The following is a 17,031-nucleotide window of genomic DNA, read 5'->3' as shown; positions in this document are numbered from 1 at the left end:
CACTCAGGAGCCCAGAGTATGACCCCTCTATGATAAGGTGAGACTCTCACAGACAAGTACATAACTTCTGAGGGGTGTAAGGGGGAGGGCAGAAGTGCATAGGAAGTTCAGCATCCTTTCCTAGGTTATATCCATAAACCATAGCCTCCCAGGTTCAGACAAAAACATGACTCATCCATTGTTTATTATTGTACTATAGTGCAGCTCAACACAAAATGGTTTCCCCTACCGATGAACGAAAACTGAAATATTTGAAACAATTTTATTTCACCTCAGTGGCATACTGACACAACTCACTTTCATAAGATAAAATATTTGATAAGGAAACTATAATTAACCAAGAAAAATGTCCTTCATTTAACATGACATTCATGTAAAAAAACAAATCCAAAACAAAGCTATAGAGTACAGATACAAATTTGGGACGTTAGGAATGGGATGAGAGTTGTGCTAACTGGTATTGTTTGCATTGACTTTCAAAGTATTATTACTGGTTAGCATTACTACGGCTGGTAGAACAGAGTGCTTAGTATCAATTTTGATATCAACTAACATTGTACTAACCAATCATACGATTCCTATGTACTGGATTCACTTCCCCATCACCTGTTCAAGCACCACAAATTGCATGTAGAAACCATTTAACTGGGGTTTACCAATAATTCCTATACTGAAAATCTAAGTTTATCAACAATGGGTATTATGACATCAAGAAAAAAAATGGCTATGACTTAAGGGGTTTGAGTGACAGTATTTTTATTTTAATGACAGAAAACTGTCAGAGGCTGGACCATTTTGATGTTCACAGAAAGTGATGAACCCAGGCCAGAGGGCAAAACATACATAAAAATCGAGCAAAAAGTTAAATCAAAGTAACACTCAGTCGGCTGATCAATGACTCTGTAGTACTTCCAGAAAGAACGATATACTAACTCACTTACTAATGCTAGGTTGTGCCTGCAGCAACGAAACATGAAAATCAGCTTTCTTATACTATGTAGCCGTGTTCTTGAAAGAGTTTGGAATAAAATACATTTTTGATACATCTTAAAGCAGGTTTATTCTGAAAAATGATCATTCTTGTTCCAAGAGACTATAATACATTCATATTTCTCATTTGCATAGAGAAAATGGCATATGGGGCAGTAGTAATTAAGCGTAAAGACATTGAGACAAACCTACAAGCTAGCTGCTTAAAAAAAAAAAAAAAAAATTGGGATGGCCATTGGGTGGAGATGCTGAATTCTCTACTTCCAACCATTTCTATTTCCTGTTCTACCCCAATTGAACCAAATTAAATCACTTACAAAAAAAACCATACAAAATAAATCTCCTGTCCCTTGTCCAGTTTCCATAAGGTTGTTTGTTCCTCTTATGGAATGTGCTGCAGGTTACGTTGTGTGCTGGAGTGAGGAACATCAGATCAGTGCTGCATCCTGATTGGCTCAGAGTCCAAATCAGTGCTTCCCGATTTAGCTCAAAGTCAAAACGGAACAAAGTCTCTCTTTTTGTCGTGGCTGTAGAACATGTCCCAGGTCAACTCAGCCTGCTGGGAGCAGCCTCCCTGCTCCAGGTCACATGTGTATCCTATGGGGCAGCAGTGCCTGGTGTCCGCGCAGCATGTGGCCTGTGAAGAGAAAGCGAGTTTAAAGGATTAATTCAGGATTTTACAAATTGATGGGTCAGTAGAAAACAATCCATGGTTATGTTCTTTAAAACAGCCACCACAAACTTCAACTAACTTTAGCCACCCCAACCTAACAATCAATGAAAGTGATGGGGGCATTTGAATGAATATATATTTTAAAATATATATTTTTTACAGCATCACCAGACTCTGACGCCTCTTCCTGATGGCTAAACAACCTTCCGTGCATTTGCTACTTTATGCACAATTATTTTACGTAGCTGCTGCTCCCTCTGCTGCCGCTTCCCCCTCCCTTCCTGTTCTCACTCACCCCGCCGTGATGATTGGACGTCTTTGTCTTGTGTAAGCAACGACTGTATACATGAGTGGACAAAGCCATCGATCAAGTGACATCAGCCATTCCTATGTGAAGATTCAATAGCGCATTAAAGCCAAATGAAGTTGGTTAAGATTTCTCATGGAAACCTAACATGCGCAGTTTGAGCTACTCCAGGAAGAGAAGTTGCAGGCTAGCTCAGTCCTGCCCCCTCATTGAGTAACTCAAGTTGAAGGCAGACTAGGGTACTGCAGGATGCCATGAGCAACTCAATTATCAGTATAACACCCTTGTATTCAAAGTCGGGGGAACTGCAGTGGGATCACCCAAAAAATACAACAAATTTTATTTTTTTAACCCCAAAACGTATAGAGTACAGATTGTATGGGACAAATTTTGTTTGAAAAATAAGTTAGAGTAAATGTATTTATTAGTTTATTTTCATTTTGATAAGAGATGAATGTAATGAATTGAAGTATTTGATGATGTAACAATAGAAATGTAATTATTTTAAGATTGTCATATTTGGTGTGGGGTCATGAAAAACAAATTGGGTACCGAGCAATTCTGACGGGAAAGAAAGTATCCCTGCTGAAAAAGTGTGAATACCAAACGGTATAACCTTTTTCTGTGTGAGATTTAAAAAATAATCAGTTCGTGCATCTGGTGTTGTAACTATAACCACACACACATCCAATTTACTGCCCACACACACACACATTGTACTCTGTGCGGCAGACTGATCACTTAAATTGACGGGGCATGTTGTCAAACTCTACCTACTTGCGCGGAAAAGTTCGCCCAAAGGCTAATCTGGTGAATTTCAAATGTGCTGACCATCGCAGTGTTGCGTGATCATTGAAAAGCATGACAAGTTGCATGTTAGTTATGGTTGAAATGCAGATGGCTTTGCCTCAATAAAACGTGTAGACAGGGTAGGCTAAACGTTACATCTAGACTACGTACGTTGTCATATAGGCAGGAGTGTAGTGCAGCCGGAGCGTACGGAACGGAACGGCGCCATGCCACTTCTCCGAATGTTACTGGTTTCAATAAGTCGGAGCAAAGTTGAATCAATGTCTCACAAGATCACTTAATGACTAATTCATACAAAATACCAATATAACAGCATAGCGTAACGCTTATGTTAGACTAAAGACATCAGGCAATTCCTTATGAGATTTTAGGAGGAATGTGCTGATTTTCTCTCTCATGCAGCCAAAACTCCGTGCACACCACTGTGGTTTGATTGAAACAAAATACAGGTAGGCTAGCTTATTCACACCGTCTGCTCTAAAAGTCACTCACGAAATAGTACTTCTACATTATGAAGGGAGGGGGAGCAGCTGCTATGTTAAAACAAAGTGGGTAAAGTAACAAATGTACAGAACATTTTAAGGTTGTTGATATATGGGGAAGAGGTGTCCTGGGGGACAGGGCAGTTCGATCTGGACGCGCAGCCTCAGCATTAATTTTTTTGGAAAAGGCTACGCTTCCTTTATGTACCAAATATGGAGTTGATTTAAGAACCTCGCAACTTGTCAAATGTACACACATTTCCCATCTACATCAAAAGTCAAAGTTCCATATTTCAAGTTAGGATTTTCATTCCAAGTAGCCGTTTCACTACCTTTGGTGCAGGGCAGCAGGACCATTCCGTGGGTGAGGTCTTGCAGCAGGTTTCCAGTTTGGGACAGCTGTACTCGCCAGTGCTGTCACACTTCACATCAATACCCATCTCTGCTGCCCTCTGCTGGGACTCTGCTACCTTTGTCAGGGGCACCGTGCGGAGGAGTATAGCCTCTACCAGTTTCTCACAGGTCCCAGTCTGCATGTTGCAGCTGTAGCCCTGGGGGCAGCAGTGCTCATGGTCTGTACAGCAAACAGCCTGCGGATTGGGGGCGAGAAGGAGAGGGTCAACAAGATGTGTCTGTGGCGAAACGGGGAATTCGGGAAGTAGTCAGACCCCTTCCCTTTTTCCACATTTTGTTACATTACAGCCTTACTCCAAAATGGATTCAATTTTTCCTCATCAATCTACAGACAATACCTTATTTACGTTAAGTATTCCCTTTGCTATGAGACTCGAAATTGATCTCAGGTGCATCCGGTTTCCATTGAACATCCTTAAGATGTTTCTACAACTTCATTGGAGTCCACATGTGGTAAATTCAATTGATTGGACATGATTTGGAAAGGCACACACCTGTCTATATAAGGTCCACAGTTGACAGTACATGTCTGAGCAAAAACCAAGCCATGAGGTCGAAGGAATTGTCTGTAGAGCTCCGAGACAGGATTGTGTCAAGGCACAGATCTGGGGAAGGGTACCAAAACATTTCTGCAGCATTGACGTTCCCCAAGAACACAGTGGCCTCCATCATTCTTAAATGGAAGAAGTCTGGAACCACCAAAACACTTCTTAGAGCTGGCCACCTGGCCCAACTGAGCAATTGGGAGAGAAGGCCTTGGTCAGGGAGGTGACCAAGAACCCGATGGTCACTGACAGAGCTCTAGAGTTCCTCTGTAGATATGGGAAAACCTTCCAAAAGGACAACCATCTCTGCAGCACTCCACCAATCAGGCCTTTATGGTAGAGTGGCCAGACGGAAGCCACTCCTCAGTAAAATGCACATGATAGCCCGCTTGGATTCTCAGACCATGAGAAACAAGATTCTCTGGTCTGATGAAACTAAGATTCAACTCTTTGGCCTGAATGCCAAGCTTCACGTCTGGAAAAAACCTGGCACCATCCCTACGGTGTAGCATGGTGGTGGTGGCAGCATCATGCTGTTGGGGATGTTTTTCAGCGGCAGGGACTGCGAGACTAGTCAGGATCGAGGCAAAGATGAACAGGGAGCAAAGTACAGAGAGATCCTTGATGAAAATCTGGTTCAGAGCGCTCAGGACCTCAGACTGGGGCGAAGTTTCACCGTCCAACAGGACAATGACCCTAAGCACACAGCCAAGACAACGCAGGAGTGGCTTCGGGACAAGTCTATGAATGTCCTTGAGTGGCCCAGCCAGAGCCTGGACTTGAACCCGATCTAACATCTCTGGAGAGATCTGAAGACAGCTGTGCAGCGATGCTCTCCATCCAACCTGACAGAGCTTGAAAGGATCTGCAGAGAAGAATGGGAGAAACTCCCCAAATACAGGTGTCCCAAGCTTGTAGCGTCACAACCAAAAAGACTCAAGGATTTAAATTGCTGCTTCAACAAAGTACTGAGTAAAGGGTCTGAATACTAATGTAAATGTGATATTACAATTTTTTATAAATTTGCTAAAAGTAAAAAATACAATAAAAAGTTATTAATATTGTCTGTAGATTGAGGGGGGGGGAAACAATTGAATCCATTTTAGAATAAGGCTGTAACGTAACAATGTGGAAAAACTCAACGGGTCTGAATACTGTACGAATGCACTGTATATATAAATCCAATCCATTATCACAGAAAGTTAATGGAGACGCACCTTGACCAGGGGACAGCAGCCCCATTCGCCGGTGGGCAGCTTGCAGCAGGTGGCCCCCGAGGCACAGCTGCTCTTGTCGTCACACTTTACGTCTTTCAACATGGCTCCCTCGGTCAGGGCCTTCTCTTTGCGGTACCAGGGAATGGTCAGGGGGCCCTTAGTGCAGGAGGTCTTGTGGACATCACAGCTGTAGCCGCTGGGGCAGCAGTGGTCTCCGTTGTCACAGCACACCGCCTGGGGTGGAGCAGACCATTTACAGAGAGGTCATACAGAGATGACTAGTGTATAATCACTACTTCACCATGTCATTTCAGCCAGCCTTATGCTCCACAAAGAGAAAACAGGAGTAAGTAACAATTAACCATTTTTATCATTTCAGCTGCAAATTTTCGGTTACATTGCCATTGCTTTGTTCATCATAATAATAATAATATCTTGAAAAGTTGCCACGGCCAAAGTCCCCAGAGTAGCCTCCTTACCTTTGGCAGGGGGCAGCATCCCCACTTGCCAGCCTTGTCCATGAAGCAGCAGGTGGTATATTTGGGACAGCTGGTGTGGGGGTCACACATGTTCTTGGCTAGGGGGAAGGAAGGGGCACTGGCCTGAGGAAGCACTCTGCGCAGGAGCAGGGCTGGCACCTTGGGGATCCAGGGCAAGCTGAGGGTTCCAGCTTTGTCACAGGTCTGCTCGGCCACGTTACACGTGTAGCCTTTAGGGCAGCAGTGCTCATGGTCGTCGCAGCACACCGCCTAAGGGGCAACAATAACATTATTTCAAATCCTAACTTAAGAGTTAAGAGCCCTTGTTTTGCAATCACCAAAAATCGAGGCTGGTATTCACAAAGAGGCGTGCTGAGCCCACAGGAGGTTTGTGGCACCTTAATTGGGGAGGACGGGCTTGTGGTAATGGCTGGAGCGGAATAGAATGGTATCAAATACATCAAACACGTGGAAACCATGCGTTTGATGGCATTCCATTCACTCCGGCCATTATTAGGAGCCGCCCTCCCCTCAGCAGCCTCCTGTGGCTGAGAAAATGTATGAATATGGGCCCTGATCTACAGTATATGGTGTCCTAAATTGCAAAAACATAAGATATGCTTTCTGTAACACACACCAAGAGCCAATCTCAAGCCGTAAAACAAACGTTCCTTCAGAATTATACACAACACTTCAATTCATCTCAGTCTACGAATGGATTCATTAACCAGGTTTCTATCCAACCCTTTTTATGAGAGTAAAGCACATAAATGTCATGACAGGCCTGGTGGATAATGAATTTTTCAATAAACTTTCCAAATGTCGACGTAACAAAATACGCTAGACAAGGTGGGATCTTTTTGTGTCGGTAAAATGAATTCTACGAGAAATAAAATCTGTGGAAACGCTTGTATGTGCAAATATTGATATAATAACCATCATATCGGAGTAAACTTGGAGTCAGGCGATGACGTGTGTGTTCCTCCCGCTACGACTCGTCGGGAAAGCATGCAGTTTATTAGGCTACAGATGAAGTTAGGATGAACTTCACAGGGTGGTGAAAGTGCACGGTGATGAGCTTGACGCTCCTTTCCAATACATATTGAGGGTCTTATTCTGGTGACATGATCATCGATGCTTGGCTGCCGTTTGACAAACAAAAATGATTGCGCTCTTTTGTCCATAATAAATCTCATGTGGGCTATACGTGTATCTGCACGCTGTTGACTGTAACAGACGTGCCATTACCAGAGTGGGCACACTCGCTATATAAAAAACACTTTTTTTGTGAGAAAACCAAAATAGTTAAATGCAATGGAAACCCATTTAACATATACAGTGGGGAGAACAAGTATTTGATACACTGCCGATTTTGCAGGTTTTCCTACTTACAAAGCATGTAGAGGTCTGTCATTTTTATCATAGGTACACTTCAACTGTGAGAGACGGAATCTAAAACAAAAATCCAGAAAATAACATTGTATGATTTTCTAATAATTAATTTGCATTTTATTGCATGACATAAGTATTTGATCACCTACCAACCATTAAGAATTCCGGCTCTCACAGACCTGTTAGTTTTTCTTTAAGAAGCCCTCCTGTTCTCCACTCATTACCTGTGTTAACTGCACCTGTTTGAACTCGTTACCTGTATAAAAGACACCTGTCCACACACTCAATCAAACAGACTCCAACATCTCCGCAATGGCCAAGACCAGAGAGCTGTGTAAGGACATCAGGGATAAAATTGTAGACCTGCACAAGGCTGGGATGGGCTACTGGACAATAGGCAAGCAGCTTGGTGAGAAGTCAACAACTGTTGGCGCAATTATTAGAAAATGGAAGAAGTTCAAGATGACGGTCAATCACCCTCGGTCTGGGGCTCCATGCAAGATCTCACCTCGTGGGGCATCAATGATCATGAGGAAGGTGAGGGATCAGCCCAGAACTACACGGCAGGACCTGGTCAATGACCTGAAGAGAGCTGGGACCACAGTCTCAAAGAAAACCATTAGTAACACACTACGCCGTCATGGATTAAAATCCTGCAGTGCACGCAAGGTCCCCCTGCTCAAGCCAGCGCATGTCTAGGCCCGTCTGAAGTTTGCCAATGACCATCTGGATGATCCAAAGGAGGAATGGGAGAAGGTCATGTGGTCTGATGAGACAAAAATTGAGCTTTTTGGTCTAAACTCCACTCACCGTGTTTGGAGGAAGAAGAAGGATGAGTACAACCCCAAGAACACCATCCCAACCGTGAAGCATGGAGGTGGAAACATAATTCTTTGGGGATGCTTTTCTGCAAAGGGGACAGGACGACTGCACCGTATTGAGGGGAGGATGGATGGGGCCATGTATCGCGAGATCTTGGCCAACAACCTCCTTCCCTCAGTAAGAGCATTGAAGATGGGTCGTGGCTGGGTCTTCCAGCATGACAACAACCCAAAACACACTGCCAGGGCAACTAAGGAGTGGCTCCGTAAGAAGCATCTCAAGGTCCTGGAGTGGCCTAGCCAGTCTCCAGACCTGAACCCAATAGAAAATCTTTGGAGGGAGCTGAAAGTCCGTATTGCCCAGCGACAGCCCCGAAACCTGAAGGATCTGGAGAAGGTCTGTATGGAGGAGTGGGCCAAAATCCCTGCTGCAGTGTGTGTAAACCTGGTCAAGAACTACAGGAAACGTATGATCTCTGTAATTGCAAACAAAGGTTTCTGTACCAAATATTAAGTTCTGCTTCTCTGATGTATCAAATACTTATGTCATGCAATAAAATGCAAATGAATTACTTAAAAATCATACAATGTGATTTTCTGGATTTTTGTTTTAGATTCCGTCTCTCACAGTTGAAGTGTACCTATGATACAAATTACAGACCTCTACATGCTTTGTAAGTAGGAAAACCTGCAAAATCGGCAGTGTATCAAATACTTGTTCTCCCCACTGTACATACATATATATTTTTTTGGGGGGGGGTAAATGGGAATTTAACCCCAAAAATGTATTTATGCGTACAACGTCATCACACACAGCCTTTTATCTGCAACAAGTCAATTTGATGGAAACATCTCTGGTGGGAAAATACTCATTGTTTTTATGCGGATTTGAGAATATCCGCATGAAAATCTGTCGCCAATTGAATGGTAAGATCGTTATTGAAACCACCAGATGGGGGAAAAAAAGTTAACTCACATGAGGTAGAGGACAGCATGCCCACTGTCCTGAGTTCTGTCTGCAGCAGGTGGTGCCCCCGGGGCACATGGTCTGTTCGTCACACTTCTCAGTGGCCAGTTGTGCCTGGGTGGTGAGTGCAGGCACCTTGGTGACCCACGGCATGTTGAAGCCTGAGGGGTCATCGCAGCTACTGGCCTCCAGGTTACACACAGTGCCGTGGGGGCAGCAGTGGAGGTGGTCATCGCAACACACAGCCTGAGGGCCACAGAGAACGCATGGAGTTGTTATTACTGATACAACAGCTAGGCTACCTTTGGCTATAAACGTGATGCTTATTTGCCTCGGATTTAATTAAAATGACTCGCCGAGAAGATTGGAAACAAGGACTATTCATAAGTGTATAAAATTAGCACCACTTGGAGTGACTGTACAGGGACAGTAGTGTTTTCCCAATTAGTCAATTCAAATCCAGTTACTTTAGGAATAGAATTTAACATGGACATCATTTAATCAAATACAATCGGAGGTAAAATTACCTAAAGTGAACTAAAAGGTTAGACCCTTAACAAGGACTGGACTTGGCAAATAAGTCAGTGGGGGGGGGTAAATGTGGAAATGTTCATACATTGGGCAGGGGGCAGCATGCCCAGTTTCCTGTGGAGGTCTTGCAGCACGTGGATTTGCCCGGGCACGACGTGGATTTGTCACATATGCTGTTGGGCAGCGGCTCCTCCTGCGACACATAGCTAAAGGCGGGCACCTTGTCCAGCATGGGTACCAGGGCAGAGCCCGAAGACGGGTCATCACACGTACTCTCGGCCAGGTTACAGATGGTCCCGTGGGGGCAGCAGTGGAGGTGGTCATCACAACACACAGCCTAGGGGGAAATCAAAGGGAATTAGTGCGGGGGGCTCATTGGCTCAGGTGGAGTCGACGGTGCATACAGAGTTTCTGTTCTCACATCTGTAATGCTACAAGACAAATTTAACACCACTGACCGTAAAAAAAAGAGCCGCACTCACTTTCAACATTAATAAATGGATTTTCGGAAGACTTAATAAATCAGGTCAGGGTGTCAAGGGCTGAGCCCTACTGTCAAGTGTGACAGGAATTATGGCCGACACACACATACACAAGTTGTTTACCGTACCTTGGGTAGGGGGCAGCAGGCCCATTCTCCATTTAGTAATTTACAGCACGTGGTTCCATCAGCGCAGGCCACAGAGTCGTTGCAGGGCACAGCATTGACTGAAGGGCACAGAGCACGCACACATTCACATGTTAATGTATGGACATTACACTTCTGTCGCTATGTAACTTTTCATCTTGAATATTCCCACCGAGTCTGTTGCAAATCGATGTTCACATCACGCGCCAATGTTTGATGTGTAACTTTGTCTCTGACCTGTGCTCTGTAGGGATGTCGTGGTCAATGTGGCGGGGAATTTGACAGCCATGGGAGTTTGGCCGTGTTCAGACACACAGGTGCTCTGTTCCAGGTCACAGGTGGTTCCCTCAGGACAGCAGTGAAGGTGGTCCGGACAACACACAGCCTGAGGAGAGCAAGAGGGGACTTGATACAGCTGAATCCTACAGGAGCTGATATTTCCTGGCATCTGAATATGGATGTGTGGTGAGTTATTGGGTTGGGAGCAGATGCCTCACACTTGGCATAGGGCAGCAGCCATAGCTCTTATCCCCCAGCAGGCAGCAAGTGGTCTCATCAGGACACGATGACACCTTGTCTGGGCAATCCACTAAAAAGAGATGCACATTAAAGAAAAATATCAACAGAATTCTTATTATTTTCTTAGAGGACTACAAGACTGCATAACCACCGATTCAGCTGGAAAATTACAGGTTTACACTACAAAATCAAGTAGTAACATTCAGTAGCCAGGGATTAGGGGGAGAAGCGGTTGCTGTTAAGTTCATGTTTTAATGCTAAATTGTAATTATTTCACCTCCATGGCCTATTTATTGCCTTTACCTCCCTACATTTGCACACACTGTACATCGATTTTTATATTGTGTTATTGACTGTACGTTTGTTTATGTGTAACTCTGTGTTGTTGTCCCACTGCTTTGCTTTATCTTGGCCAAGTCACAGTTGTAAATGAGAACCTGTTCTCAACTGGCCTACCTGGTTAAATAAAGGTGAAATAAAAAAATCATCCATATATTTATGTTATCACGGTGCTATCACTCTTAATAGTACGCCTGCGCAGTAGTCTCACTGTAGATGGACCTGGCCGGAGTGCAATGGCAACTATGTACGGTGGAAATACGGTGAAGTAACCCTCGTTAAACTGGAACCTTGTCGTTGTGTCATTTCGAGTTAACATTGGTAGCAGAGGATGGTTAATAACTACAATCTGACACCTCGCTTCGACAAGAAGAGGTCGTATGAAAGTTAGAAAAAATGTAATTTGAATCTGGACACGGGTTACTAACCTGGACAACAAAAAGCAAGCACTTGCGGTGGTATTATCGCTCGAGGGAAGAGTGAGAGATACAGCACTGGAAATATCCCTGGAAGATTTGAACAAGGATGACGGTGTGTGAACTTTGATCCGAGCACTGGGTCTGTGTTTCTTAAAGAGAAAGACCGTGCCTACATAGAATATTCAAAACTGGCAGTGTTACTAGAGACATTTCAGTTGCAATGACGGACTACATAATTGCTTTCGAACAGACGTACAATAGGATGCGCAAGTAAGACATGGTACTCCCGGATGCAGTGTTAGTTTTCAAGTTGCTAGATACTACCTGGATGGTAGGGAGAAAGAGTTGGCTTTGACTGCTTGTACTGTGCTGACATTTACGTCAATGAAGTCGACACTAAAGATACTTTTGGGTGAAAAGACTGCCACGCAAATAACAGATGGACTGCAAGTGAGTGACGCGTTATATTACACTGAGCAGCAGAGAAAAAAAGGTGCCAACAAGTCACGTTCTCAAGACAACCAGTCGAGGGCGCCATTGCCCGGCACAAATCCAATGGACAGGCATGGAAGGAGCTCAACATTTTCTATTTGTCAAAGCACTTACCATTGGGTTAAAGACTGTCCTCATAAAAATGAACAAGTTAAACTAACAGAGGAAAATGTAAACAGATAGAGCAGTGTAACATTACACTGTTTTCAAACAAATCTGCTTCTAATAAACCCCACCTCTAAGGAATACCTAGGATAGGATAAAGTAATCCTTCTCACCCCCCCCCCCCCCCTTAAAAGATTTAGATGCACTATTGTAAAGTGGCTGTTCCACTGGATGTCATAAGGTGAATGCACCAATTTGTAAGTCGCTCTGGATAAGAGCGTCTGCTAAATGACTTAAATGTAATGTAAATGTAATAAAGAGCTCTTTATAGTTGAATCCTTAGGATCTGCTATGATTGATACTGCATGTACAAGCACAGTGTGTGGTGCAAAATGCCTTGCTAGCTATGTCAGTGAACTAAATACGAAAGGAGTACAAAATATTATTGACACACCAAGCAACAAAGCGTTCAAATGTCAATATGGGAGAATCGTCCATTCTACCAACAGAGTCAAGATACCAGCAAAAATGGGTCAGACTAAGAGTCACATTGAAACATAGGTGGTCCCTGCAGATATCCCCTTACTATCCTGACTGGTTGCATCACTGCCCGGTACGGGATTTGCTCGGCCTCTGACCGCAAGGCACTACAGAGGGTAGTGCGTATGCCCCAGTACATCACTGGGGCTAAGCTGCCTGCCATCCAGGACCTCTACACCAGACGGTGTCAGAGGAAGGCCCTAAAATTTGTCAAAGACCCCAGCCACCCCAGTCATAGACTGTTCTCTCTACTACCACATGGCAAGCGGTACAAAAATGCTACTATCTGTTTATCATATATGCATAGTCACTTTAACCATATCTACATGTACATACTACCTCAAATCAGCCCGACTAACCGGTGCCTGTATATATCCTCGCTACTGTATATAGCCTTGTTACTGTTATTTTTCACTGTCTTTTTTACCCTTGTTTTTATTTCTTTACTTACCTATTGTTCACACAATACCTTTTTTGCACTGTTGGTTAGAGCCTGTAAGTAAGCATTTCACTGTAAGGTCTACACCGGTTGTATTCGGCGCACGTGACAAACTTTGAATCAATTTGATTTATTAAGCAAAGCTTCCCTCAAGAAGGCAGGGGCTGTACTAGACTTAAAACATGACAAGGAAGTGATGTTTAAACAACCAGTGACCCTTGAACTTACTACCTCAGGCTACTATTGTGTAAACATTTTAGACAAAGACATCACACAGAGTCCATGTAAAAATGAGATTCTGACAGACACAGAGCACATGGAGATTGACAGTCCCAGAGAACATGAACACAGAGGAAAAACAAAGTATTAAAACTTCAAACAGTTTTGACATGCTACAGTTGAGACTTCAGAAATTACTCAGCAGTTCTGGGAATAATGAAGTGTATTTACATTCTACGGCAGATAGTTAAGTTGTGAGACATGCCATAAATATACAGCAAACCTAAGCTCTTGGTTTGCCACTGGCTTCCAAGTACAATGAAACAGTGGCTGTAGATCTACATGAGCTCGGACCAAGTGTGTGGCACCTTCACATAGGTCGACCACTTCACACGCTTCAGCGTTGGAAGCATTGTGAATACAAAGAAACCCAGTGAAATCGTCAAGCACTTCATTCATTCCTGGATAAGTGTGCATGGCCCTTCCCATAAATTGTAAAGTGACAATGGAGGAGAATTCAATAATAAGGAACTAAGAGAAATGGCTGAGAAATTCAACATGGAAGTAAAGACAACTGCTGCATACAGTCCAAGGAGCAATGGACTTCTGGAGACATAATCAAAACACTCGCAGATATCATGTTGAAAGTGCATGGGTGGGACAGCACCTTTCAGCACTACATGCAGCGAGAAAAGCGTTCACTGAAGCAGAGTGTTCAGAGAGAATTCGCAGGGCTCTGTGTAAACAGCTTCGACCAACCGATGAGAAGTACGACACTGGAAACAAAGTGTACTACAAACAAGTTGACTGTCATGAGTGGAAAGGACCAGGAGTAGTCATTGGCCAAGATGGTGTGGTGATATTTGTGAGTCACGGAGGCACCAATGTCAGAGTGCATCACTCAAGATTGCGGAAAGTAAATGATCAACAAGATGGAGGGGCTGTTGCTGAGAATCAGCCTCCTACTGAAAATGACAAAAAGGACACATTAAAAAGACACGAATCTACCTGATGTTGCATCCAAATGACATGGACACAAACTGACACAGGAAATGGAGCAGAGACCTTCAACCATGACAAAGGTAATACTGTTGAGGGTTCAACTTAGGAAAATGTTCAACAGCCACATGTGTTAAGACAACATGGTTGTTCCAATCTGAAAACTCAACAAACTTAAATACAGGGACAGAAAAAGTGGTATTCCACACACAGCAACCGTCATTGGACAAGCAGGGAAAGCCCAAAAAAATACCAGAACTGGTACAACTTGCAGTACTCTGAACCCCCCCCCCCCCCCCCCCCCCCTTAATAAAAGGGGATACCTAGTCAGTTGTACAACGATGCATTCAACTGAAATTAGTCTTCCGCATTTAAAACAACCCTTCTGAATCAGAGCGGTGTGGGGGGCTGCCATAACGTCGACATCGTCGGTGCCCGGGGTACAGTGAGTTAACTGCCTTTCTCAGGAGCAGAACGACAGATTGTTACCTTGTCAGCTCGGGGATTCAATCCAGCAACCTTTCCAGCTACACTTTCTGGGTCAACAGGGTCAGCTGACCTATCACTTGTAATCTCATTGAACCAATGGAAAATCGAGAAAAACAGAATGAGATTTACAATGATGATGTACTTAAAACAAAGGACTTGTCATTTGACTCAGTTAAACTACATAAACTCAGTAATTGGAGGGAAATGTTAGTGTTTGAGGAAGTCAAAGATGGCGGAAAGATGGCGCCGAAGAGGATGGCGGATGTTTTACATGCCCGTAACCAATTGTGCTATTTTAAAAAAATAAATAAATTGCATTGTTTGTAACTTATTTTGTACATAATGTTGCTGCTACCGTCACTTCTGGACATCAGAACTGGGATTAGAGCGTCTGCTAAATGACTTAAATGTAATGTAAATGTACTCACCACGAACTAGAATAAGCTTTTTCCTTTAACGAGTCCGACGAGAAAGATATACTGCTATCCCGGGAACAGGCCCAGATCCACGTCATTTGGGTGAAGAAAAGACGGAGGAAAAGAGGACGCAGATCGGGCTGCCTTTTGAGAATCCGTAGGCGAGCGAGTAAACTCCCACTGCCATCAATTCTACTTGCTAACATGCAATCATTGGAAGAAAAAAATTTGACCTACGATTATTCTACCAACGGGACATTAACCGTAATATCTTATGTTTCACCGAGTCATGGCTGAACGACGACACAGATAATGGAGCTGGAGGGATTTTCCATGCACCGGCAGAACAGAGAAGCTACGTCTGTTAAGACGAGGGGTGGGGATGTGTGTCTTTTTGCCAATAACAGATGGTGCCCGATGTCTAATATTAAAGAAGTCTCGAGGTATTGCTCGCCTGAGGTAGAGTACCTTATGATAAGCTGTAGACCACACTATCTACAAAGAGAGTTCTCATCTGTATTATTCATAGCCGTCTATTTACCACCACAGACTGATGCTGGCACTAAGACCGCACTCAACGAGCTGTATAAGGCCATAAGCAAAGAAGAAAATGCTCACCCAAAAAATAATGACAATAAATAAATAGACAAGACCACCTTTACACCACCCACAGAGATGCATTCAAAGCTATCCCTCATCCCTCCATTTGGCAAAACTGACCATAATTCTATCCTCCGGATTCCTGCTTACAAGCAAAAACTAAAGCAGGAAGTACCAGTGACTCGCTCAATACGGAAGAGGTCAGATGACACAGATGATACACTACAGTACTGTTTTGCTAGCACAGACTGGAAAATGTCCCGGGATTCATCCAATGGCATTGGAGTATACCACCTTATTGATGAAGCCGATGACTAAGTGCATCGACGACATCGTCCCCACAGTGAGCGTACGTACATATCCCAACCAGAAGCCATGGATTACAGGCAACATCCGCATCGAGCTAAAGGCTAGAGCTGCCACTTTCAAAGAACGGGACACTAATCAGGACGCCTATAAAATAAAATCCTGCTATGCCCTCAGACGAACCATACAGGATTAAGATTGAATACTACTACACCGGCTCTGATGCTCATCAGATGTGGCAAGAATTGAAAACTATTACGGACTACAAAGGGAAACCCAGACGTGAGCTGCCCAGTGATGCAAGCCTACCAGACGAGCTAAATGCCTATTATGCTCTCTTCGAGGCAAACAAAACTGAAGCATGCATGAGAGCACCAGCTGTTCTGGATGACTGTGTGATAATGCTCTCGGTAGCAGATGTGAGCAAAACAGGTCAACATTCACAAAGCCGCGGGGCCAGATGGATTACCAGGACGTGTACTCAAAGCATGCACGGACCAACTGGCAAGTGTCTTCACTGACATTTTCAACCTCTACCTGACTGAGTCTGTAATACCAACATGTTTCAAGCAGACCACCATAGTCCTTGTGCCCAAGGAAGCGAAGGTAACCTGCCTAAATTATTACCGCCCCGCAGCACTCACATCGGTAGCCATGAAGTGCTTAGAAAGGCTGGTCATGGCTCACATCAACAGCATCCTCCCGGATTACCTAGACCCACTCCAATTCACATACCGCCCCAACAGATCCACAGATAACGCAATTGCACTCCACACTGCCCTTTCCCACCTGGACAAAAGGAACACCTATGTGAGAATGCTGTTCATTGACTACAGCTCAGCGTTCAACACCATAGTGCCCACAAAGCTCATCACTAAGCTAAGGACCCTGGG

The 17,031-nt window shown here is 44.0% G+C and overlaps 1 protein-coding gene across 2 annotated transcripts in view; it reads right to left on the bottom strand.

The window, feature by feature from the left end:
- Positions 1–248: 248 nt before the first annotated feature.
- Positions 249–17,031, bottom strand: part of grnb (granulin b) — a 29,701-nt gene continuing 12,918 nt past the window's right edge. The window contains exons 9-18 of one of the 2 annotated variants that reach the window (XM_071410300.1): positions 10,754–10,845; positions 10,494–10,641; positions 10,239–10,336; positions 9,714–9,965; positions 9,107–9,343; positions 5,918–6,187; positions 5,439–5,672; positions 3,595–3,852; positions 1,465–1,627; positions 249–1,433 (exon numbers count right to left, since the gene is read on the bottom strand). In XM_071410300.1, coding sequence (XP_071266401.1) covers positions 1,484–1,627; positions 3,595–3,852; positions 5,439–5,672; positions 5,918–6,187; positions 9,107–9,343; positions 9,714–9,965; positions 10,239–10,336; positions 10,494–10,641; positions 10,754–10,845 — 1,733 coding nt within the window. In that variant the 3' untranslated portion in view covers positions 249–1,433; positions 1,465–1,483. Of the gene's footprint in view, positions 1,628–3,594; positions 3,853–5,438; positions 5,673–5,917; positions 6,188–9,106; positions 9,344–9,713; positions 9,966–10,238; positions 10,337–10,493; positions 10,642–10,753; positions 10,846–17,031 lie in introns of both variants that reach the window. The other variant, XM_071410301.1, reaches the window with a different exon arrangement.

The sequence above is a fragment of the Salvelinus alpinus genome, chromosome 7, assembly GCF_045679555.1.
Source record: "Salvelinus alpinus chromosome 7, SLU_Salpinus.1, whole genome shotgun sequence".
Classification (NCBI taxonomy): domain Eukaryota; kingdom Metazoa; phylum Chordata; class Actinopteri; order Salmoniformes; family Salmonidae; genus Salvelinus; species Salvelinus alpinus.
This window is presented reverse-complemented; position numbering and strand designations above follow the sequence as displayed.